Raw genomic sequence first — 27,292 nt, forward strand, 5'->3', positions numbered from 1 at the left:
CTATTACATCACAGTATTTGCAGCGGAACTGCCAAATTATCAACTCCAGGTCCAACACTTCGAGCAATCTGCCATTTTTATTTCTCGCTTTTATTTTCTAGTCCAAGCTCAAAGATGCCGAAGTTATGAGAGGATAAGTCAAAATGTTCGGTTGTTGGATGTAGTAACCCACATGCTTCATTACACCGTCTCCCAGCATCAGAACCTTTTCAAAGTGCCTGGTTGAGTTTTATTTTTCACGGAAATGTACCCACATCTGTGGGTAAGGTTATTTTTGTGTGCGCGAAGCACTTCAAGGATGACTGCTTCTGCAAGCTCCGCCAGTATAAAGAAGGATTTGCCCAAAGACTTTGTCTGATTGAGGGTTCAATTCCTTCTGTCTTTTGAGACGACAAACAGAGCACTTCGGTAAGCTGTAAATAACGCTAAAAAGTGTGATGATAAGACGTCCCTGTGATTGTTTTGTTAGCATTAGCAGTTGCACCGTCTTCAGACTTCATATGTTAGCGCTGTGTGCTCATTTTAGATCCTTGATGATATGGCCTACATGATTTAATTTAAGTCTAAAGTTTTCATTAGTCACTTCATTTTGCCGTTTTTTTCTTTGAAAAGACTGTATTAATGCTGGGGTCCGACTCTGGCTGTAACATGTAAGGTTGGATGGACAAGTCTTCTGTTGTTGACATTTTGTAAATAACCTCTGAATAAAAAGTTTATGTGCCGCTACATAGCTGTATCTCTTCTATCAAACTACAAAAATGGCCGAGCAGGGTGGAGTTGAACCGAGTGTCACCTGAAGAGGGGGCGGGGTATGGAGTACCCCTTTAAGAGGAGCTGTATTTAGTAACATTTGAAAAGGTTTCAAAGCATATTAAAGTTAAGAAGCCGTGTAAACACAAGGAGAGCTTTGTGCCGTCATGCTTTTGTGGAGTGGACATGTGCTTTACATACGAGAGGGGTCAATGCCTAAAGTGAAAGGGTTAAAACTGGAGCTGAGTGCTGCTGATTAGATAGGAGAGTTTGTAATTGAGAGTGAGAGTCTGTCATTGAGCGTGAGAGCGGGTACTTAGGGTTGAGAGGGGGAACAGGATGTAGTGGATGGAGGACAGAGGCAGATCTGAGAGCAATGAACGCTAACCACTGCCGATAATATTCCTGCTGGTTTTAAATCAACTCTAAACAACGCCGAGAAAACTCCTGAGGTGTTTTGACAGAAACATGTTTTTAATGTTTTACATCTCCACTTTTATGATCCTGAGTGTCAGAGAACGAGAAAATGAAGGTTCAGGCAGTCATGTCTAATCTTGAAGGATCTATTATCAAATAAACAGTTCAGTACACACGGCATGTCTTTGTACTCTCACAGGTTGGCAAATTAGGCTCTTTGTGGCGTTACAAAAATGTACAAGACAGCTGGAGATGCTTTCGTAAAAAAAAATGTGATGAAAGCGAGCTGCCTGTGACTTAGCAGAGTGCTGTGATTTCTCATCTGAATAATAACATAACATCAAACAGAGGAGAGGACATAAATATACTTGTGATAAAGATCAAGGTCTTAGATATGAGATGTTCAGAAACTCATACCTCTGCCTGCTGGAGAAAAAAAAGTGAGAGAGATGGAAGGAAAGAGGGGGGACAAAGTTAAAAATGCAGATTGTTAACTGTGGGGTTGATGGTGTACATTACTGATAAATCTCTTTTACCAACTTATTCAACTTGTGTGTAAATTGACAGATTCTGCAGGCAAAGGTAAAGCCTAGCTTTACTGAGACATGTTGGAGGCAGGACCAAATCACAAGATTTGCACACGTAATTATTCTTGCACAACAGTGTGCATACAGTATATGTAAATATCTGTGCACAAATAAAAAAAATAAATCCTATAACTGCAAATTTACATTTGAGAGTCACAGATGTATTTGTGTGGATTGTCTTCCTGTGAATACAAACCTGATAAAGGAGGTCACAGGCATTATGTGTCGAGTAAAGATCAGCAATGAAACTAGAGATTTGTCATCTACAGAATTTTTTGAATAATGACTTTAATAAACTTTAATTACACTTTTTTAGATGAAATCCACAGTTTTTTTTTTTATAGCTATGTGAAGGCCCTAAGCAAGATATTGTTAGAGGGCCCAAAGTTTGCATAACTACATCGAGATATTCCTAATCCATGAACTAGTCCATGATTTGATGAACCATGGGTACCTATCAATTATTCCCAGAATACCGGTCTGCTAAACCTGATGATTTTGACTTAATTATATCTTTCAAATACGAGCCACAGTTTCTGATTGCACTTTACCTTATGTTTATATAGTACTTACATTTTTTAGTACATTAGAAATAAAGAAAGGTAAGTTTTATTATTTTCAGATGAGGGAGAACACTCAGCTTTTGCAATATAGTTAGTCTGCCTATAGCCAGAAATATATAAAATGTATAATCGTAGAGCTTTAGTCCTCAGATTCAGTAGCGTATAGGTAAACAGTTTTTCCTTTCTTTAAAAATCTGTATTCATATCATTATCATTCATATCAGGGTCAGCCTTACAATAAGTTGTAATTAATACACAATGACAATAACGCACCTTTACTTTTAGAAATACCCAATTCTATGGTATGGCTGTTAATGTGCTCCATTATCTCGTAAATAAACTATACATTGGTTTTAAGTTCAAACAAATTAAAACAGATAAAGACTTCTGATGACATCATATCCCATGTCAGAAATTACATTAAAATAAAATTTTTCAGCTAAATTGTTGCCCTGCAGAGGATGTTTGTTACGGAAAACTAAACGTTAAAAAAGCTCAAAGCTAGTAGTTTTAGTGGGTATTTTTACTGCTCAAAAATGCATTCTAATTGTTAACTCTTACTTTTCTTCCTGGTGGTTATCTTCCCCCTCGCTCAGCTCGTCATCGTCCACCAGATGTCCGAATGGCTCGGACGAGATGGACACCATGTTGGAGAGTATGAGGCGGCTGTCGCTGCTCGCTGTCAACACCAGCTGGTCGTGGCTGTGGTTGTAGCGGACGCTCCACACCCTGAGACGCACAACCACATGCATTTGTTTTATGGGAGGAGAATAAAACATAGCTAAAATCTGGCAAAATGCATTACTCTATAGATGATTCAGGTCATGGTGAAATGAAAGCACTCATTGAAAATGATCATTATTCAGTAAATTGAACACTAACATAACAATAGTAATAATGTAGTTGTGTTTCACTACAAGATTACAAAGTTTAGATCATTTTTTTCCACTTCATTGAGAAAAAAACATTTATTTTCTATGTGGTGTCTTCACAAGGCTAAAGCTTTTTGCACAATTTTATGCTTCACACTTTCCAACAGTTTGGGGATGACACAGAGCAGGATGGATAAAGGCACTGAGGAGTTTGATGTGGAGGAACTTGATTTGCGAGCTCAGAGTCATGACCTTAACCTGATCAGACACTTTGGGTTGAATAAGAGCGGAATAAGTTATTTTCATCCAACATCAGTGTTCGACACCTCAAATGTGCTTCTGGAAGAATGGTCAACGATTGTGATAAACACCGTTCCCAGAAGAGTTAAAGCTGTAAAAGCTGCAAATGCACGGAACAACTCTAAACTAAACCAAACTACTTTTGATGGCACGTCAATGAAATGAATGCAGGAAGAGGTAGACACACTAATACTTTGTAAAACATTTTCTTCTTGCAGTTTTAGTGCATGCAATGTGATAGTTTGTCACTTAAATCATTTCGCACAGTAACAGTAAAGCAACAGCAATCAACCAGTCACAATAAAAGTACAGTATTGTCCACTGTATAAGTCGCTACTTATTTCATTCAAAAGTAACAGAGCAACTGATATGGTGGAATATGTTTTTTAGCAAGTCAGCAGCACCATCTATTGAGTAAAAATGAGGTATAAAATTCATACTGACTTCTCACTTCGCTGGAATTCCTGTGAAAACCTGTTTACATTGGATTTCAAGAAATAAGCTGCAAACGAGGATGAATTGTTTGTTCATGTCTGATTGTGCATTTGGGTGGAACAAAGATGGGACTTGGTTTGTATTTTAGTAAAGTACAGCTGTTAGAGAGTTAGCAAAACAGACTAGAGTAACACGGGTGCCAAATCAGTGCATGTATCCTCTTGCTCGTTGTATCATCTTTGGTCTTACGTGCGGGTTGCATGCAGTCCCGTGACTCTGCTCGACCAATTAGAAGGTCTATATCTTGCGTAAACCCGGAAGCGGCGGGCACACGCAAAGGACGGTTTGGATTTTGTTGCTACAGGTAGGTTTACTTCCGTTAATGATAAAACTCTTGCTACAAATCATAAAAGTGATCTAATTAAACGATAACTCATAGGAGCCGACTGCCAAACGCCGACCACCACAAACCACCGCGGTCAAGCTGAGCAATATGTCAGCAGGATTACAGTAAAATGAAAAAAAGTAGGGATGTCCCGATACAACTTTTTCATTTCCGATATGATACCAATATTGCAGCCTTGCGTATCGGCCGATACCGATATTGATCTGATATCAGCATGAATCATACATACTTTTTTTTTTTTTCTCTCTCTCTTCAATAAAATAATATTTACTTATTTTGTAGTGTAGAATGTTAGAAAAGGCTTGATCAAGTGATGTTACTCAAACAGAGAGCAATAGTCAGCAACAGTAGGTATGAGAAAAACTGACCCATTTATTATTAACCAATTGGATAAAATAAACAAAAAATGAATTAAAAAAAATAAAAATCGGAAAATCCAGAAATTTGAATCCGATATTCGTTTTCATGCTAATATCGGACCGATATCAGATATCGGATTGGGACACCCCCAAAAAAAGAATAAAAACATGTAAATTGACTTATATGCAGACATGGAGCTGTAATGAGGGAGCACAGGTTTGCTAAAGCTTGTAGAAAGAAACTCACAGGAATACAGAGAAACTCAGTTTTTTTTTAATTGGAAACAACAGGAATTAGACTCCGGCCACAATACATGCTGTTAATATCTGATTCAGTTGATAATTGGCACTTTAATCAACCAATAGTGTACCTTGTAGAAAAAGAGGCAGACTACTGGCTAAAAAAAGAGGAGCTAATCAGCATTGCACCAAGCCAATTGAAACAGCGTAAGATCCGGACATGCAACTGGAATTTTGGAATCCTTTGGAAACCGTCAAATGTAGTAGTGTGACTTACCGGTATATTCTGCAAAATATGGTACTTAAAGTTGCATAATGTAGCCAAAATGTGAGAACTGTTCCAAAACAATTTCCCCAAGTAAAAAAAAAAAAAAAACACCCAGCGAAACGTTATTTATTATCTGAAAAGTTGACACACAAAATAACCACAGTAGTTTAATGATATCCAAATATCAATCAATATATAGTATTCTTTTCAACTGATTGCTGACTTTAAATGTGAGATCGTACCACATAATGTACGTTTACACATACACACAAATGTGCAGAAAAATGCTAATCCTTCTCCCTTTCTAACACACAAGTCGTGCTGATAAAATTCAGTGCCCTCACTGAGGGATCACAGTAGAATATGCCTATCTGGATGTGTATTCAGATGCCAGTAATGGGGATTTCGTACCTTGCCGTCTAATATTTGATCTGAGCTCACATGAGTTGATGATCATTACCATAAACTCAATGATGCCCGGCTGTATTCAGTGCTAGATTTCATTTATTCCTCACATTCCTTTGCCTTCCTCTTTTCTATTTCTGTGATTGTCAACACAGTCTGCCTTTCTTGCTCTTTTTCATCTTCTTTCTCTTTGAGTGTGTGTGTGTGAGTGTGTGTGTGTGTGCACCTCTCTCTTTCTGTGTGCCCGGGGCAAAGCTCAGAGTGCGGTCCCAGCTCCCTCACAGGGAGGGATTGAGGGATAACCAAGGCTGTTGACAGAAAATCAGCCTTGGCCACGCTGTTCCCTGCGCTCCCCTAATCCGCTTCCCTCCTAAAAAATAGTCCCTAATACCCCCAGCAGCCCTGAGGCCATATCCTGGTTGCGCACCAGAAAATGAGCATGCTCCACACATACACAGAGAGAGAGGGAAACACCCACACAGGCATGCATTGCATTAAAGACAAATACACATACTGGACAAGAGCGCACACAAATACATGTGCCTGGACCCACACACAGAGATAAAAACGAGTGCTCCTGCAAAAGCTCAGATTAGATTGCTCTCCTTTCCTCTATTAGACACACACCTACAAGCGTGCACATAGACACACACACACACACACACTGTATCTGAACATATCGCTACTGCAACTATCTGCAGTTATTGATATGTGTGCCAAGTCAATCTCTCATTTGAAGATAATTTTTACTTGTGTGGATGCACCTTTGTGTGTGTGTGTGTCTGTGTGTGGAGACAGTATATCGGTGTGTGTGTGTTATTGTGTCTGCTTTTATCAGGTAGGGACTGGTGTGTTGCAGCAGGAGCCGTTTGGCACACAGACACACTCTTCTTCTATTCCACTCCCACATGACCGTGTCTGTGCGTGTGTCCATTTTTTTTTCACACACACACCTGCTGTACACTATGTTTAGCTCTCAGTGATGCCTACAGCGCCCAAGAAGACGACTAACATTGATACTCATACTATGTTTGACGTGATTTGGTTTTTATTGACAAAATAAGAGGCTGCCTGTTCAATTTATGCTCAGGTTTAAATGGATATATAGAAAATGGCTTTGTAACTAATTTGTGTAAGAATTATCTTCTGAGTCAAATACTCATAATACCCCTTTGTATGTGGGCATCGACATTTTGGACATTTCAGCCAATCAGATTCAGCGTTCATATATTATGTTTTCATCACATCAGGATTACTCTTTGCATATCCACTCCCATAGAAAGTTAATGGTGAAACATTTTAATCTGACGTTTCAGTGCGTAGTTACATCATGTTAATTCACAAATTAATCAGATTTTTAAAAAAGCAATCCCTTCTATTAAACATAATTAATATTCCTCTTTCATCAGACACTTTTTTTTTTTGCTTATACACGTTACATTTCTTTTTTGTGTATTGACGATGGTGCGTTTAAAGTGCCTCAGATTTAGGTGTTGGCGGGAATTGGATTATCTGTTTCGTGGCCATTCGGTCTTTTGGAAAGTCACACCTACAACGTGGAGCCTGTGCCTTCCCTTTCAACACTGCAGAGTACGTTCCACATACCGGTGTTGTTCATTCAAGATGATAAAAATGCTCTTTAGGCATAAATATATAGTTAGAACAACTTTTCTACAATCAGCTTGTTAAGTTAGCATCAAAGGGTGTTTATTTGGGTAAAGACACAACAATCAATTTAATTGTTACTAAAAGGCAAGGCATATGTATTTGTAAAGAACCATTCAAACCAAGAATTTCAAAGTGCTTTATATCCGAGGTTCCCAAAATGAAGTACGCAAACTATCACAGGGGTTACGTGAATAAAGATTAAAAACAGCATGACAACATTGAAAACGAGACCATGAATAAAGCAGCAGTCAGGAGCCGCCATTCATTGCCACAAAATAGTTAGTGGACAGTGAAACAATCTCATCAGAAAAGCAAAAACATGAAGAGAGCTTCATTGCTTTGCACTAGTCAAATATGCTTGATGTCTTCTGCACGTACTTATGTGAAAATGGATGTTCAGCTTTGAAAACAAAATACAGAACAATACTTTTCATGAAGATTTAAGACTCAAACCCTGTCAAATTCAGCCAAACATAGTAGAGTTATGTCCCCTCAACGCTTCTCATTTAAGTTGTAGCGAGTCGTATTTCACAGTTTCAGGCTGATGAAAAACAGATTTTTTTGTCACAGAAAATGTCAGTAGGCTAATTAAATAAATTGAGTGATATTTCTGAATAAGATGTTTTTATTGTCCTTACAGACTATTATTAATGTTTTTATTATTCCTCAACAGGACAGGTAAAATTCAGAGGCAAATTTCACTGTAGGTCAACATTGTATATGACGTTACATTATTATGTTTTTTAAGTGAGCAGGAGAAGCGTTTACATGGCTTCAGATTAAATGTCTGAAGAGTTTAGGAACTACTGCTTTAGTAACATTGCCAGTTGTTTGATTTTGTAGCATCTGAAGCCTATTCACAGTAAAACCATTCATTTCCACCCACCAGTGAGAATGGTCCTCCAGCGTCTTCACGGGCTCCTGAACATTACGGACGTCCCAGAACTTGACCTTGCAGTCGTCTCCACAGCTAGCCAGGTAGTACTGGCGATTGGGATTGAAGTCCAGGTCACGCACCAACTGGCCGTGGGCGTTTTCTATACAGTAGATCTGACTGGGGAGCAAAAAGAGAGAGAGAGGTGTTAAGAAAGAAGGGAGAGAAGAGGGCATGGGAGGAAACAGATAAGAGAAGAATGGGGATGGAGGGTTAAGAAGAGGGGGAAGCAAACAGCCAAAGAAATGATGAGAAAAGTGTAGAAGAAAAAAAAGAGAAGAAGGATCTGAGAGAACAACAAAGGAAGATGGGAGAAAAAGACAAAAAGGGATTCACACAAGCCATAACATCCCAGGGCTGAATCAAAGCCTTCAGAGTCTTTCAGCGAAGGCCAGGCTTAATAAAGACCGTGATGCTGGCATTGGTAACTTATAAAGGCAAGCCTCACAACAGCACAGCCTTGAGCTCCTGCTGGAGTGAAGGGAAGAGAATGACATGACAGAGGAAGAGAAGCTCAGAACGTTGTGTCCTTTTACTAGAAAATATTCACTGACGTCACATCCGGCAGCACGAGCACCATTTTGAAGGGCAAGGAAACACATACATCATATATGTATATGCTGTTCATGCTAGCAAATGTGTAGTGCGCGGCTTCTCCAGTACAGAGGAGATTTTATTCAATACCCAAGATTTCATGAGAGACAACCTGCAAAGGAGGGAGATGTGGATAGCCATGATCAACAGGGACAACTTGGAGCCCACCAGACACAAAAGGATGTGTGTGATCATTTTGTTTAAGGTACAGTATTTATCTAATACCTTGTTTGACAAGCTCTGCAAATAGGCTGGGATAGACCGTAAGAAATGATGAAAACTGAATCATGGAGCGTGCCAGACTCGGATACACGCAGAGGGTTGTGTTAGCAAAGATATCAGACATTAAAAACCGATGAAATCCTGCAAAAAGTAATAGTATTCAATATTTAAGTTAAAAAGTAATGTTCATTTTCATAATAATTAGACATGGAACAACACCTTGTGAATTCAATTTTTCAGATTGTGAAGAACAACGGCAAGGGGATGACTGGCAGTTCAAACTGTTTAAATTATAGCAGTTTTGGGTGCTCTTGGAAAAACAGGGGAAAGAAATACAAAATTCAACCATGCATGGTCTTCTCATATTGTGTTGAAGTTATATTATCATTCATATTTTGCAGGAAAACTATCCTGGTTGACCAAACTCATCCTGATTAGTCCCCAGTGCAGACGTTGTGCTGAATCAGCACCTACATCCAGCCCAAACAAAAGAATAAGACAAAGGTATGATTGTGTTCAAAATAGGAAGAAGGTAAAGGAGGAGCATGAAGTTGATTCATGAGGCCATCCTGAATTTGTTATTGACTTTATGAGATGCTACACATGAAGCTAATGTTCAAAGTGAGAGTTACTGTTATTGTTGTTGACAAACATGCAACGCTGTGGTTCCTTTTAACAAAGAAATGTTTATAATAGTGGGGATGTCTAAGCTTTTTCACTTCCGATATGATACCGATATTTCAGCCTTGCGTGTCGCCGATACCGATATTGATGGGATACAATATCAGCACAAATCATACATACTTTTATTACTTATTTTGTAGTACAAAATATTTGAAAAGGCTTGATCAAGTGATGTTACTCAAACAGAGAACAATAGTCAGCAACAGTAGGTTACTTTGTTGGAGTGTGAACCACAGTCACCTATTGACAGAAGTGCTGGAGCGCAAAATCTTATCGCTGAGTTTATATCGGTGATTTTAGATGCAGTCCGATTCAATCCGATATTCGTTTTCTGGCTGATATCGGACCGATATCTGATATCAATATCAGATCAGGACACCTCTATATAATAGTGCAAATTAATTTTCAGTAGGGATGTAGCGATTAATCGTAAGGCAGTTAAAAATCGATTCATAGGTGTCACGATTCATATCAATGCTCTGAAAATTGAATCGCAGTACTTTTTTTAAACAGCAGAGGGCGCTATATCTATTTATCCTTCTCTTGTCCAGAAGTGTAGGCAGTGGGCGTAATCTGCTACTACTCTTTTTCTGGCCGCCTTCTACTCTTAAACATGTTCATAAATGATTCCTTACCCCTTTAGCAACGAAAGAATATCTGTAATATTACGTGAATATCTGTAAAAGTCACGTTTTTCTATTAGCTCTGTCTGCTGGCGCATAGCATCTCTTCTTCACTGCTAGAATAACTGCATGCCAACTGGGTTACCAGCGCCCTCTGTTGGTCCAAACAAATATCTGACGTAAATACAGTGAAATAATTCTGTTTTTTTTTTTATGTCTAATTGTTAAGTCACAAAATATATTTTCAGTTGCACTTTTAAAAAGAAAAAGAACCATTATGCAGTTTTGCATTGTTTACTAGAACCAGAATTTAAATTAATGGGCTTCTTCTTCATTGGTATTATTCCTTTATTTATTTCATTCAAAATTTATTTTTAGTTAAATTGCATTGTTTTGAATAGTTTATCATATGATTCTTTTGACAATGAAAAATAAAAGGAAAATAATACAGTTTTTTCAAGTTTTTTCCTGAAAAAAAAAAGGAATATTTTTCAGTCATCATTTGTCTACAGTCCCATTTTGTAAAATAAATTGTGAGAGAATCGTATCGTGAGCCCAGTATCGTGAATCGTATCGGGAGTTGAGTGAATCGTTACATCCCTAATTTTCAGTGTAATAAAAAGCATTTCTGAAGCATGTGATAGATGTATAGATACTTGAATCTCTTCATACAGCATCTGAATTGTAAGTTAATGCAAATATTAAGTGTGCAGAAAGAAAAGATAAAAAAATTTATGAAAATAAGCATTTGAGTTGTGACGGTCCTTCGACTAGAACTGGGTTGTAAGTTAAAACTACTCAGAAATAAAATGACCACTGTAATGCATGAGAGAGCATTAAACAAACATGAGAAGGGCATAAGAAGAATAAAAATGTCAGATACACTCTGTGGTTAAATCATTTATCATCCTTAATGCATAAAAAATCATTCTGGCAAGAAACAAAAATCAAAGGGACACTTTGGAAAAGCCACATCTTTGACACCTCTCAGTTCATTCGCAAAATGCTACCATAATTCAAACTAAAGACCTAATGGAGATAAATTGGAATGACATTTCCATAACGGATTACAGGTCGATAATTACAGGCCTGCAAGTTTTACATTCTTTATCAATTGTTATGAACCTCAGTTAAAGGTTATTGTTACAGCAGATGATAATTAGAGCACCATTACGAGACTTTGCCTTTCAGAAATAGTATATCTAGAACAGCTTTTTCCTCCGAAACACTAGCCTGGCTTTGGGAGCTAAATGGGCTTAAATTTCTCGAGAATGATAAGAGCCATCACAGTCTGGCACATGTTAAAAAGTTTATTGATAAACCAAAAATTCATGCAGGTGTTGATGCAGCTAATCTTACATAGTTGCCTTTTTTATCAGTTGGTAAATACTGAACATTTTGGTAAATCTGCTCAAAATGTTGTTTTCTGTCACATTTCATGCAGAAGCTCTGATTTGTATATATATATATATATATATATATATATATATATATATATATATATATATATATATATATATATATATATATATATATATATATTGAATATGTTGAATTCTGATCTTTGTCCAGATAGATACTAGTGAGAAAACTGTATCTTAAAATAACATTTCTTTGCTGATTTCTACAGCTTATCTACCAAATGAATTGCAGCAACTATATCCATTTAGGTATACATTTAGTTTGCTTAAGATGTTTATTAAAGTTCAACATAAAGTTAATAAATACATAAAAGGGTTGAGGTGTCTTTGACAGTCAGGGAGGTTTGTTGGCAGTCCGGATATTATTTCAGAAATTGCTAATCTTTTGAGATTTAAATGGATAAATGTCTCGAGAGTTTACAATGGAAAAGATGAGTCAGAAATCAGTTGCCCGTTCTGATGATGAGTCTTGATTTACATGGTGATAATGAGACGGTCGGACCAGAAAGGAGAACACAAGTCTATCATGTTTATCTATTATGCCATGACACATCATATTTTTTGACCAACACCATTAGTTCCTCAGTCAACAGATCTCTATTCAGTAAAGCACATTTTTCTAAGTGGTGACAAAAAATACCAAACAAATTTGCCCTGCTTGATTGTGAGGTTCCATCTTGTGGCTGAACGCTTGCATTGTCAAGAACCTTGAAGTTTTGCATTTATTTTACTAAAAAAAAGGGTTTCCTAAGGAAAAACAATGATTATCAATGAATAATGTTGGATCTGAATCTAAGATCACACGGAGAAACAGAGAGTTCGATTGTTGATTCTTACTTCATTCAAATACTTACAAGGAGAACCACAGTCTGAACTATAAACTCCAATGATCTCAGACAAAGGTTTTATACACTCTCGGGTGATTTCATTGAATTTTAAAAAGAGCAATAACATCAAAAGGGAACCATCTACAATGGGACTAGAACAGAAAGGGCTTCCGCTCCCATTGTAGAAGAGTTAAAGGACATTGGGACAATACAAAAACGATAACCCTGCATGCTATTTCATTAGCATCAGCTAATCTAATTACATGTTCCAGGCAGTTGAAAACCAGTACTTTTATTCCTCATAAAATGTAACAGATCCTCGTTTTTGTGGCCCTTAGGACACATCTAAGACCAAAAAACACACTATGTCAGATATCATTTTTAGACACATTTAATCAACCTGAGCCTGCACTTCTGGCTATTAATGTTTATTTTGAAGCACCTGTCCCTGAAATGCATTGCTGAGGTTTATTCATAGCTAACCAAAACAGCAGGTTACAACTGGGGTTCAAAGAATAGAAACCCGTTAGAATAAACTGGTAATGAAATTGATTCGGAGCTGCATCCACAGAAAAATTTACCACAAAAAAGCTGCAAATCACAAAAGCGTTTCTTCTCCAGGCGAGCCTTCAAAAAGAGCTGCGTTGTATGTCTTTTGTTCAGCAGAGTGGAAATCATCAGTGTTATGGCCCAGCTGGATGCCAGCAGCAGCTAGCCATCTAGCAAGTCACCCCGCTGATTGTGCTAGGCAATTAACATGCTAATTAAAAATCTCATTAAAATAAAGGAGGAATAAGAGAATGACCTGGGGCAAACCGCTGGGCTTCAATCAGGTCAAGACGACACAGGGACTGAATGTGACTTTGACTGTGTACATTAGGGTGTTTGTGCATGCTGTTACCACCACTGGACCATTAAACTGCTGTTTGCATATGAAGTTTGACAGACATTTTCAGAAAAAAAAAAAAAAAAATCCACTGAGAAAATGCACTTTGATTGAGCATAGTGTATATAAATAATAAAAAAAACACATTTATTACAAATTAAAGCATGGGAATCCGAGTATAGCTTGTGTGCCTATGCACAAACACTGATTCCACTAATTACATTTTAAAAGCCACGCTATACAAATGTACAGTATTTATATTTCAAGATTATGTGTCCTTGCTGCACTAAGTGCAGTAAGATGACTGAAGATGAGTCAGCAAACCTCCCAGGGCCAAATGAACTTTCTACGTAACGGTGGTTTTACAAAACAATGCTCAGCTTTGATGAGTCCTCTTAAAAAAAAACAAAACTATCTGAGACAAAATTTACAATTCTTGTCATGAAAAATTTAATCTCCAACACAATAGCTTGTGCTGGAGATTTCTTAACTTAACTTCATTAAGGAGCCAAACATGGAGTTTGTGTCCAGATTTCCAACTTGTCTCCTGACACAAGTGTATCTGGATCCCTTCTTCTCCTTACATAACACACATGAATATGTTGAACCTCTCCTTGGGTTATGCATCACTTAGCTCTTTTTTGGAAGCCTCAAGACACTTAGGATGGGCGGAACAAAAGCTGATCTCGGGCCTCCGACTGATCGCGGAAAACTGACGAAAAAACAGAATTCACGTTCCGAAATGGAAAAATCAATCTGCTCCGTTTATTGATTTATTTTCTCAATCTCTTCATTTAAAACTGGACCCTCATATGCATGTTTTGGGACAATATGCTATTTTTTAGCAGAAAACGGGTGATTGAATGTCTAGAAGTGTGACAAACAACTCTGATATTCTGATATTCCTTTCAAAATCTATCGCTGTGTGTTACGGTGAAACGATTGAAAATGAATGCAGAGCTTTGTCTGGTGTGTGTTTTTATTGTGTTGTGTTGAACAAGTGGTTCAGAAAATTACGACACGTTCAAATCTGAAAATTTAGTGGTACAAAGACAGGTTTGGCTTTTGGTGTATTAGTTTAACTGGTGGTCATTTTACCTGGTGAAACGTCAAGACAGAAGCATCTTCAATCACATGGCTACGAGATTAAGTTGCTCTTGCAATGTAATCTTGCGTGATTTTCAGCAGCAAAAAGCAGTAGAGTGAACAAGCAAAGGTGTAGCGAGTCAGTGACGCCGTGGAAATGATCGGCTGTTTTCTGGCCCGACGAGCAAGTTCCAGATTATCTCAAGGTGAAAGCAAACCTAAGTTTGATTCCAACCGCTACCAGATCCCCCTTTTTCATCCAGATTAGAGTCTGCTTCTTTATGCTGTTCCAGACTCTGGTTGCATGTACAAACTGGGTCAAACAAAGCAAACTTTCTGGAAAAAGGAATCCTTGACGGGCGCATTAAAGAAACTGGAAACAAATATTCATTTTTCTTTGCTTCGAAAAAAGAAAAATACTGTACTATTTTCTTTTATCTTTTTAAATGTCAAAATAATCCCTTGATAAACTATGCAAAACCATGCAATTTAATTAAAAATAAATCCTGAATTAAATAAAGAAGAAGCCTATTCATTTAAATTCTGGCAGTTAAAATTTTAAAAGTTTAAATTCTACAGTAAACTATGCAAAACTGCATAATAGTTCGGTTTTTTTTTTTAAAAGTGCAACTGAAAATGTATTTTGTGCCTTAACAATTTGACTTTAAAACAAATCCCATATCAAAGACACAATATAAATAAACAAATGATGGCTTTCATTCTCTCTCTCTTGTTTCTCCCTTTCCCCTCTGTGCCCCTCTTACCTTGGATTGTTCTTTCTTTCTCACTTCTTTCATTTTGTCTTGGGGAAACAAAAATGCTTCCACACTTTTGATTTAAAACATGGTGGTGTGTCCTAAATTTCAAATTCTAAATCGATAGCGCCCTTTGCTGTATTAAAAAAAAAAAAAAAAAAAATATATATATATATATATATATAATTATATATATTTGCAATTCAATTTCAGAGTGTCGATATGAACCGTGACACCTTTGAATCAATATTTAACTGCCTCACAATTAATCTTTATATCCCTTGCAACAACACTACCACTCACACAGATAGATAATGGTCGAAACCTTAGATGTAAAACATTGCTACAGTTACAATTTCTTAAATGTTGAATTGCTGATCAGAGCGAACACAAAAAAATCTTTTTCAATGAGAAGCCGAGAACGTTAAATGAATTTCTGATTTCACTCCAAACAGGCATTGTCGTCAATTTATAATGTGCCCTGGTTCAAAATTACAAATAAAAACTGCTGTCTTTTTTCCTGAGTGTGAGTCTGAGGTAAAAGGCATGACCCGGAGGCAGCTGGGAAGCTGGCGTTCAACTCAGCCCACTGTGGAATGGGACGTGCCCCCCGTGCGAAAACGGGAAATGGAGCAGGAAATTGGGTTAGTTTCGCTTTTACCCCTTGATGGTGTCTATAAGCAATCCCCACCCATCCTTCCAGGCGCGCACACACACACAAAGTTACCCGGGATGGTTCTCCCTCATCCGGGGGTTGGCAGAGAAGAGCCAGGGACTTTATGTGTTTGTGGCTGCGTTCATATGAGAGCCAGAGGATTAGACTTGTGGTCGCCATTAAGCCACCAAACACACTCAATCTAAAGTCATCCAGCCAGTGAATCCTGGGAGTGTGAGGCGCAGTGATGGGGGCTGATGAGGGGACAGGGGGCCTATTACACACACTGTTAGGCTCCAGCAGACGGAAACATAAAACTGGGAAAAACACACTTGTGTAAATACAGGGGAAAAAAATTCTATTAAAGTGTGTGAGTAAGGATACAAAGGTAGACAGGGGAAGCCCAAAAGTCCGTCACAAACACAAACACACACCCGCACACACATACACTACTTTGGCTTCGCTGGGGTGATAAATCTCTCTGTTGAGGGGATCGACAGGAGCACAGGCGCTCACAGTCACACACAACTTTCTCACATGTATGCACACGTACACACCCTCGTACACATACTCAGTTTCTATGACAACTGCTGAGGTAAGGGAGGGGGAGAGAAGAAAAATCAAAAGGGGAGAGCAATCATTTAATCACTGATCAAAATTAAGGTTCAGCTTTGAGATAGCGCTGACAGAGAGGTAGATGGAAGGAGGGAGGGGAGAGAGGGAGAGCTGGAGATGGAAGAGAGGGGGAGGAGTCAGCCAATGCATAAAAAGTGAGGAATTGTCACATCAATCAGCCTCAATGATGGGAGGGATCGAGGTAATCACTGAAGGGGCTGGAAAAGTTGATGTAAGAATAACGTATTGCTTTAAATAATTAAGTGCTTAAAAATTACAAAGACAAGAGAAGATACATCCTCATCACTTCCACTTTTTATTAGGATCAGATCATCTTTCATGATCTTCCAAAAAAAGGCTGGTGATTTTATAATGTGGGAGTTCACATTACAACAAAGACGTGAGGAATTATCAGCCTGATCCAGTGATTACTGCTGTGCCCTGTGCAAAACCTTTACATTTCAAGAGCATTTTTTTCAATGTGTGCCATGGTTAAACAACAAAGGCTAACCCATTGTATTGTCAAAGAATGAAATTCAAAGCTTTAATATTAATTCAATTGTACAAAAAGATCAAGAGATCTCCCAATGACTGAAAATCCAACCCTTTTCTCTGGATTCTCTAATCTTTGTTTCAGCGCCTGCAGCAGGTCGTGACCGCGTCAATGCCAGAGCGACAGGACGGTGCTTGGATCATGTCTTGTGAAGGGGAAGAGCGACCTGGAGCACAGTAGAAGGTTACAAATGATCGATGCGACAGTAGCAGGGTTCAGGAGGTCACCCTCAAATCAAGCATTATGGAGCATTACTATTTCAGAAGGAGCGGACTCTCTCTGAGCATAATGCTGCATATATTAATTAAAAATAGGACATTTCTAATGGGCAACTATTTCTTTTGCTGAACAATGTGGCTCATAAGATGTGATGAAGCTGGCTTTTGAGGGAAGGTTTACTGGGGTAACTGCAAACACTAATGGTGAACACTGTGCAGGGTTGGGGTCAATTATAATTGTAATTGCGTAATTGATAATAATTACAATTATGACAATTCTAATTAGTCAGGATTCAGCGTCACTGCACTTTCACCGTAGGGTGAAATAACTGGCCAACATTAACAGGACTTACATAGGGCATTTTATTTTTTTCCGAAATTCCATTTTTTTATTTTATTTTTTCAAATTCTGTGTTTTGCACAGTTAATTGTTATTCTTTTTTTTTTTAAGAAATAATTTATGAATTTCTTTTCAGAAACTATTGGTTTTTCTTCAACTCCTGTGAGTAAACAAAATGAATAATAATTTTAAAAAAAGAAAACCATAATTAAACAGAAATGTATGTCAAAATAAAAGTGTAATTTAAAAATGTAACTGACCCCAACCCTGAACGAAGACATTGACGTCTTAATCTTGTTTTTTTTTTTTTTAAACCAACAGTTGGTATTTAACCTGGTCTTTAAAGGTGCAGAGATCCTAACTATCAATCATTTTGCCCTCTTTTGTTCTCCCCACATTTTCACATTGTGCTTAGTCATGCACACATTGATACCAGGAAGGAGGGGATGTATGCTTCACTGCAAGGCAGCACTGATTTTCAGTATGCACCTAGCAGGGCATAGCATGGCTGCAAGCCTGGAAGCTATTACACAGCTGCGTGTGTGTGTGTGTGTGTGTGTGTGTGTCCTTAATATGGACTAAGGGCTCAAGAGGGACTTTAAAGGAGATGTAAGTACATCTCCAGTGATAGTCTTCTGCTTGTGTTTACGTCTGCTTACAATACTATAAAGACATTTTAACATTACAAACATTTGAGTTTAAATTTCCTGATCAAATTGACGGGTTTGTTTTGATAGGAAATCCGACCAAGTTTAAATCTTCAGAAAAAAGATCCATGCATCAACAACCTTTGCATTACCACTCTCCTGGCTGTTTGGACCGAAATGTTTCATATGATGCTTTATTCTTTGAAGAACACAATTATCTTGCACAATGTAACATGAAACAATATCTCATAGCAACTCAGCATTTCAGCCTTTTTAATTTAGGTAGAGTGTTAAAAAAAAAAAAAAAAGCTTGTTAGTAATGACGTCAAAGTACTAAGAAACATTTTTATTCCAAAAGGAACTCAATTTCCAGTAATAAAATAAAGCCATACAAATATTAGATTCAATTATGTATCTTTGGATGTGCAGATGTTTACCATCCATACAAATACCACTTTGTCCATAAAACACATAAAATCCATGGAAAAGTCAACCGACATGAAATAAGAGCATTTTTTAATTATTGTGTATATAGCTACATATTATTTAAGGTCGTGTTTTTGAGTTGTTTTTCTTACTTGTTTTGTGGCAAAGAACGTCTTATAAATAATGGTAAGTATTTTGCGTGATGTATGTCTTAGATTCCTTAGGGATTTAATAATAAGAGATAATTCAAGCCTGAATCAAACAAATTGACATAAAAATTTATTTTTTTCTTCAAATGAAGTAATATATATATATATATTAGAGATGTAACGATTAATCGTAAGGCAGATAAAAATTGATTCATAGGTATCACGGTTGATATCGATTTTCTGAAAATTGACTACAGTCCCAATTTGTAAAATAAATCGTGAGAGAATCGTATCGTGAACCCAGGATCGTGAATCCAATCTTATCGGGAGTTGAGTGAATCATTACATTCCTAATATATATTGAGATTGCTTTTACATTTTTCCCTTATTGAAAACCCTATGGTCCCTGGTACCCTAGTTTGAGAATCAAACTTGGGAAAAATTAAAGAGGGTTGTATACACCCTTATATCCATGCTTAACTCATACACACCCTTATCTAAAAAAAATATGTAAAAAAACAATTGTCACTCTAATTTCCCCGAAAATATCAAAATATCACACAAACGGATCAAGTAAAAAAAAAAAAAAAAATCAGTTTTAAATCAGTGAAACAAAATAACCACACTGTTTATTTGTTATTTTGATTTGGTTTTAAAACAGAATAACCAAAGAACGATAGGTACACGGATTCCTAACAAGCAGCTTATTTTGCTTTGTCATGTCTACATATTTGTTATAACAACATTGTTCACAATTTGAGATTTAAATTAATTTAGTGCTTATTGTGCTGGCCATGCAAGTGCAGTAATGAAATTAAACATTAAAAAATAAATAAATAAAATCACTAATGCACCAGAGCTCAACTTAGAATTACAGCAGCCATATGTAACAGTGGTTACTCTGAATAATGCAAAAGACAAGACGAGACGAACAAAGAGAGGAAGAATAAATGTGCAGGAATTTTGTGCTAAATGCCGCTCTCTGTCCCCGGCATTAGAGCAAAGCACTCTCTACTTTCCATAATGCTGCATATTACATCAGGACAAAGCAGGACAGGATCCATGTATGTTTTATAAGCAGTGGTGTTTTGTGTTATCTAAGTCGTGTATTTGGGAAAAAGGGTCCTGTAGAGACTCTTCTCCAGGGTGTTTGATAAAGAAACGAAGCAAACGCTTCCACACTGAATCCCTGTTGGTTTTTGTAGTGAGTGAGGCTGTGTTTTGTGCTGGCAGGAAGGGTGACAAGCTTCATGACTGTGGGGTGTGGTGAGTAGAGGGAGAAGGAGAAGGGGAAAAAAAGAAGAGCAGGGAGAGCAACGGAGTGTGTCTGTGGTGTTCAAGAACGCCTTCTCTTAGATCCTGTAGGTGTGACGAGACACCTCAGAGGTCACCAGAGGCGACGGAGCGCGCTGACAGGCTGCCACCACACAGCTGCCATACCAACTGGACAAAGACACACAAAATCACACCACGAACCTATGCATGTACTGGGGAACGGCACCAGGAGCAGAGAGCACACATGGCCGAGCACAAAGTCACCTGTCACAGAGCAGACAGACATAAACATGACTCAGTCATTCACTTTGCAAGCATTCCTCTTGTTACTTTTCCACAGAAAGGCAAAGGAGACACACACCGGTAACATGCGCACACACACACACTACTGCTTGACTAAAACCTCAAGTGAAGGAAACTACTAGTATTGCTGCTATGGATCAATAGCAAGAAACCATAGAAACCAAGCAGTGACTCAGGCTGTTTAAAGTTGATAAAAGGTCTACTCAGTGAGATGGAAGTGGTTGCAAGTTATAACATATGAGCAATTTCACTTATCCATATTTATCCTCACGTTCATAATGTTTGTGCAAACTTCTGTGTTGTGCTGCCATGGTGACAGCCACAGGTAAGTGTCTTCTTAATAGAAGTGATAAATACATTAAACATTATGGCGAGGTAACCTTTACACCTTTAAAGGTATAACACTGTGCTTCACAGTATGGTGTAGCATAACAAGGCAAAGACTCGGATGATTCAATTGATTTTTTTCCCACCACCAAAAATCTGTTTACATATGTATATATACTTTTATTTATTCACATTCATTATTATCATTTTAATCATGTTCAATATTTTTGCACCTTATCTTTCATTTGCACATTTTCTTTGTGTAGTCTTGCTCCTTTTTTCTATAATTATTATTAGTGTTGTTTTTTTGCCGTTCTAAATACCCCTCAGGGTTTAATAAAGCCTTTTCTGATTCTGATTCTGATTTAAAAAAAAAAAAAAAACATAAGGAATGAGTTTGAAGTTAATAATTCATTTTATTGTAAGCACAATCAATTATATCTAACCTTTCATTGACCTTTGTGTGGAGTTTACATGTTCTCCCGTTATACATGTTTGTTTTTTTTGTTTTTTTTCTGTGTACTGCAATTTCCTCCCACAATCCAAAAACATATGTTAGGTGAATCAGAGTTGGCACAAAGTATAGGAGATGGATGAAGTGAAAACAGTAATAATAATAATAGCATAGGTTGTAACAAGAGATACAAATCCATGTAAAATCAAAGCATTAATATGTAGATTTAAGGCAGTGGTTCCCAAACTTCTAATGATGACGTATCTTTAATTAATCACTGTAGTTAAATTATTTCTCTGCATTTTACCCATTTTTACTGAGGGGTAGCAGTGGGCTGCCAACTGAAGGCGTCCGGGGAGCTGTTGGTTTAAGGGACTTGCTCAACAACCCACTGTGATGGCCCAGGTGAGAGTCGAACCAGTGACAATAACCACTAAAAAAAAAACTGTTTAACTATAAAGCACAATGATGGAATGAACGAGTTATAACACACACATTTTAAAGAATCTCATTTGATAAGTAAGAAAAAAGAAACCATATGTAGTATTTAGTCGTGACCCCATTTTGATAAAGAATTTCTGGTGACCCCAAAGACAATTCATTTTTATTTATTTATTTTTTACTGCATTTCAGTTAAACTAGATGTTTATTTCACAAAGTGAAAGTCTAAAAATAGTTGTTTTAGATTGTGAAAAGGAATAATAATTTAAACATTTAAAAAATCTATTTGAATTTTTCAAAAAATTTCAGGCGACCCCATATGGGGTCTCGATCCCAGGGTTGAAAAACACTGATTTAGTGGCTCCTGAATAGATTTATTTCTATAGTTTGTATCATTTCCATTCATCTCATGCCGTGGGACCAACACTGACAATTTATTTGTTAATTCTCTCTTTCTCTAAAGTACCCCCTGTCGTGCCCCCCATTTGAGAAACACTGCACTAGACCACGTTCTGACTGCTCTTCTATTTACAGTATATTCTAGTTTCCAATTTTTTATTATTATTCAGGCAACCCCTATGACAATTTGCGTACCCCTGAGGGTACACGTACCACACTTTGGGAACCAAGGATTTAAGGTATAAAAACCTTAAATCAGACTATTTATTTGAGTCTGTGTACCAAATGCCCCCTCCTTTTCTTTTGTGCCGACGGCTAAATCCACCCTGTTGCTTCTTTCCACACAACACAGCGGGAGGAGAACGACTAAAATGGGGCATTTGGGAACTCTTTAATTTGTTATGGGGTTGACGTGGAGTGTCATCAATGATTCAACTATCTTATCTGGCTTTGCGTTTACGCCCCTTGTAAATGCGAGCCCCGTCTCCCCGCCCCAACCCTCTCTCACGCGGCGCCCCTCTCAATCTCCTCGGCACTTTGCCGTTATCGTGGCGATCAATAGTGGGGCGATTATTATTCCTGCAGCACAGCCCACACATACACACAACACTGACCTTACTGAAGAAACACAAACCAAAACACTAACTGTGATGCAATTCACACACACACACGCACACACACACACACACACACACACACACACACAGCAGATGGAAGGTACGCTGCTAATAGCCTACAGTTACAAGGCTAATGTGTGGTACTACACTTGCTCCACGTCAGGTAAGAAGACGAAGAGAAAACATGCACTTTGATAACCTTAAAGGAGGCGACAGCACACAGCACAGTATGTATTTAGTCTGCAGCACAGATCGTTTAAATCAGTGATTCTCAAACTCGTTTGGCTCAAGTACCCCCTTTCTCTTACATTTGAATCCAAGTCCCCCCCTTTGTATGACGACAACATTTTCCTCACAATTCTGTGAAAAAACAACTACAGAGCATAATGATGGAATGAATGAGCGATAATCTCATTTTGTAAATATAGTTTCTATTATTTCTGGTCATGTCATCCCTGATGTGGGACCAAGACTGACCTATGTATTTTCAGTTCATGCTCTAATCAGAATCAGAAAAAAAACTTTCATCATCCACCGTAGGGCAATTAGAAGACAAAGAGCGAAATGTAAAGAAAGAAAATATTTAATAATGGAAATGAAAACAGCACTGGTAATAATAATAATGGTAATATTATTAACAATGGTAATAATAATAATAATGAAAACTAAATGGAAATGAAGACAGGATTGGTAATATTAATAATAATAAAAATAATACACACGCAGAAAGACAAGGATGTGAGATAAACTGAATAACAAGATGCAAATGAATGATGAAGTGTCAAATGCTTATGCATATTAAAAAAAGGACGATGAATAAAATAAAGTATGTATACATATATAAACAAGTTTTAACTCTGAATAGATGTAAAGGGTGATTATAGTCTTATGAGTCTCACCACTGTGTAAGTTTCACCATTGTATCAGTTGCACCATTAGATAAGTCTATTGTATTTGATTGATTTAACAGCATTGCATTGTAACTGTACAGTGACAATAACATATCTTATCTTAACCATCTTGTAGTAACCCTATATTGTTCAGGAGGACAACAGCTTCTGGGACAAATGTCGCCCTCCTTCTCTGGGTCAAAAGGTAATTTCTATCATCATTTTGTGTGTGTTTTTTGTGTCATTTTGTGAGTTGCTGGTAATATTCAGTATGATTATAATTTTTAACTAAAAAAAAATAAACATTATAAAACCTCATATTTTTAACACTTTAATTTGTTCATTTCTCTCTCTCACTCTCTCAAGTACCCCCCTGTAGTGCCATCGCATACCCCAAGGGGTACACATACCCCCATTTGAGAAACAATGGTTCAAATAAAAGCTTCAGAAGAACATTACATCAAACACTCATTGCATTTATGGCCTTAACGAAGTAGACTTGCTCTATAACTTCCAAAATCTTTAACTCGATTTAATATTTGACACAAGACGAGTTCCTACCTTGTTCGAGACCCACGGTAATGAAACCATTTACTGCTGCTTATGCTTTAATCAACATCAAGGACCTTTATTGATAGAATCCCCTCAGGACAAAAGTGGCATCTTTGAGCTGAATATGAAATCATCACTGATGCCTGCAGAGAGTTCAGTTTATTTTGAACACCAATCAGCTCACACTTTGTGACCTCCTACAGGTTATATCATCACCTTTCAGTGAGGGATACGAGGCAGAAAATGTGTGTTTTATTCTTAATATGGCATTGTAAGCCTTAGGATACGTTTGACTCTGCTTATCATATGTCACTCCTGTTTATCACAAACTGCAAGCCTTTGACTCACCACCCTGAACTATACAGCATGGAGAGTGTGTTGGTCGGCCCTCGCCACACGTAGATGCTCAGGCTGACATACATTTATCTACTCAACGGCCATTCTTAGAGTACTTCCTTTACAGTTGTGAACTTGTGTTAAGGTGAAACATGACAGCCCTTATTTACTGCAGGCCACTGATGTGTACACTGTCCCACATTGTCCCAAACTGAACTAGGAAACAGTGATGAGGGTTGCTAAATGTACGGAACAGAATATTTTGAAAGGTTTAATAGGAAACAATAAAAAAGGAATCCTTTAAATGCCATGAATCCAATATGATGAAATGGATGTGAATATTTGTCTGTAAGTGGCTAAGTACTATTGGCCAAGGATTCCCTGGAACAAGACATTTTCCATCTTGATCTTCCTGGTTCTGATTTTAAAATACAAAGTAGAGCTACACACTACTATCTTATCTTTCTATAAAGCAAGGAATCTGTGTGTCTGTTCCTCAAATATATCTGTGAATCAGACTCAGATTGACCTGAGACTTTCAACATGGCTGCTGCTTGGTTCAAAGGTGTGCAACATCACATTTGTTTGAACTACAATGATTCCGTTAATGAATTATTTCATAAAATTGTCTTCACCTACCTGTGGATGTTAACATGCTGAAAGCCAATCGTACAAAGAGAGAACAAAAACATCAGGCAATGCGCCGTGCACGTGATGCTGAGTCAGCTGAAGCACGAGATCCCTGCTGGGCCAGTAATGCAGCACTCCAGTCAAAACTCTGTGCGGCAGAAACCGACAACCAACGGACCACTCGACTGGCCAGCAACGCTGCACTCCACTCGAGGCTCCGTGCGGCTAAAACCGTGGCTGAAAACTTAACCTGCCACTTTTCAATAACAATACATATTTCCTCCAGACACTGCACTAGTATAATTAATAAACATAAAACAAGCAGGTATTAATCAGACAGAAAATTTTAAGGTTTTTGGGAGTGTATTAGGTCCACAGGATATATACAGAATTCAGCAGAGCTGCTTTCTCATATGTAACTTTATGAACCTGAAAGCACATCCAGACCCATCTCCTTTGAATGAATTAATACTCTGTTAAATCACAAATTAACAAACATGATCACCCAGAGGTGAAAGTATTGGATTACAAGTACTCACGTTGCTGTAATTGAGTTTCTTTTATGGATACATTTTGAGTATATTTCTAAATCAGTCATTTTACTTGTACTAGTATTTGTTACATTGCTACACTCAACCGTTACTGAGTAAATAATTATGTTTTGTTTTAAAATGATCAGACATTGTAAAACTACAAAAAATGAAATGACCAGACAACAGTCAAATACGTCACATAATAGCCGACCAATCAGATTAAATATAACGCACTGCGTCAAAACCGCATTGAATGCCGGTTATTTAAGTTCATAAATTTAGCTAAACTTAGAGCCTGAGAATTTTTTTATTTATTGTGAATTGAATTCATTGGTGTTATTTTATTTAGAAAATAATTGTACTTTTTTTTTAAAGACAAACCTTTTATTTGTGGAAGATCCAATTGTGCAAGATTTAATCTCTTCCTTTTTAAGTTTATACATGCGTTACTGTCTGCATGGGAACCAAGGCGAGATTAATTACCAAAAATAAACGTGGGGGGTGAAAGTAACTTGTAACTTTTACTTTGAGTACAATTTAATTGAGCTACTATTTACCTGTACTTGAGTACAAAATCAGTCAAGTAACAGTATTTTTGAGCACCTGTTTCTCTTAGCAATAAATGTATTGTAATGTTGTGTTGAGTTTGTTTTATGGCATAATGCTTTTAAATTCCCATTGCACCAGTTCTGCCTCCTGATCAGGTCTGAAAAAGAAGTTTCAATCTAAAGGGCCTTCTTGTAGAAAGAAAATTCTCTACTTAAACAAAACTTTAAATTAGAGAAACATCAATTTCACCAAACAGTGAAATACTACAACATAACCAGTAATAATCATACAGATGTGTGGCTATATTTAATTGGGGAATTCAAACTTTGTCAAAGTAGAGAAGCAATCAGTGATTAGCTAAAAACAAAAGTGTTTCTTTTCCCTTTGGAAAAAGCAATCCAGATTCAACAGAAGTTGTTTTAACTGTTAATTTGTTAAATGTATGGATTTTACCTCATAGTACGAAGATCCCAGGCCCGTATAGCTGTTTCATTGGCTGTGGCGAACTGGCTGGAGTTGTGGTGTGGGCTCCACTTGCCTGAGGTGAACTTCAGCTGACCTTTACCTTCAAGGGTGGCAGTGCTGGACACCTACAGGGATGGAACAGTTCTCATTAGTATCTCTAATTAGAAATGTAAATTACACCTAAGTATCCGTGATGGGTTCTGCATACAATCAGCATTAACGCATCACTTTGAGCCACAATTGGCAGCCAACGACTGTTTTTTCATCATTGTCTGAATGAAGTTGAATTAAGGGTCATAATTAAAATACCAGTGAAACCCCCAAAAATGTTTAAGAAGGTTTAACAAGAAGTAGTTCAAATGAATCTGTGACTGTGTTACATCACATGGTAGTTAGGATAGAAGTAAATGTCAGTAATCGCTTTTCCAGACAGTCAGTAAAAGGTAATTCTTTCTTCCGGCTATTTGTAATCCTTATTTACCACTGGAGCTCTTGTCGTGGTAATCTGGGATCTGATATTCTAGATGCTTTGTGCCCTCTGTTTTACCGACGCGTTGGGTATTATCACAATTACAGTGCTTAGTTCATTAGCTTACCTTAAAAAATATGCTTTCGC

At 37.5% G+C, this 27,292-nt stretch overlaps 1 protein-coding gene and 1 long non-coding RNA gene across 2 annotated transcripts in view; one reads left to right on the forward strand and one right to left on the reverse strand.

Moving 5' to 3' along the window:
• The window catches only part of LOC114456042 (uncharacterized), a 332,361-nt gene that overhangs the window by 153,749 nt on the left and 151,320 nt on the right, over positions 1 to 27,292 (forward strand). The window lies entirely within an intron of this gene.
• eipr1 (EARP complex and GARP complex interacting protein 1) overlaps positions 1 to 27,292 on the reverse strand; it is a 78,764-nt gene that overhangs the window by 7,492 nt on the left and 43,980 nt on the right. Inside the window, exons 6-8 of the mRNA XM_028437511.1 lie at positions 26,665 to 26,801; positions 8,157 to 8,324; positions 2,879 to 3,046 (exon numbers count right to left, since the gene is read on the reverse strand). Of these exons, the coding sequence (XP_028293312.1) occupies positions 2,879 to 3,046; positions 8,157 to 8,324; positions 26,665 to 26,801 (473 nt within the window). The remainder of the gene's footprint in view (positions 1 to 2,878; positions 3,047 to 8,156; positions 8,325 to 26,664; positions 26,802 to 27,292) is intronic.

This window comes from Gouania willdenowi, chromosome 22 (assembly GCF_900634775.1).
Source record: "Gouania willdenowi chromosome 22, fGouWil2.1, whole genome shotgun sequence".
Lineage (NCBI taxonomy): Eukaryota > Metazoa > Chordata > Actinopteri > Blenniiformes > Gobiesocidae > Gouania > Gouania willdenowi.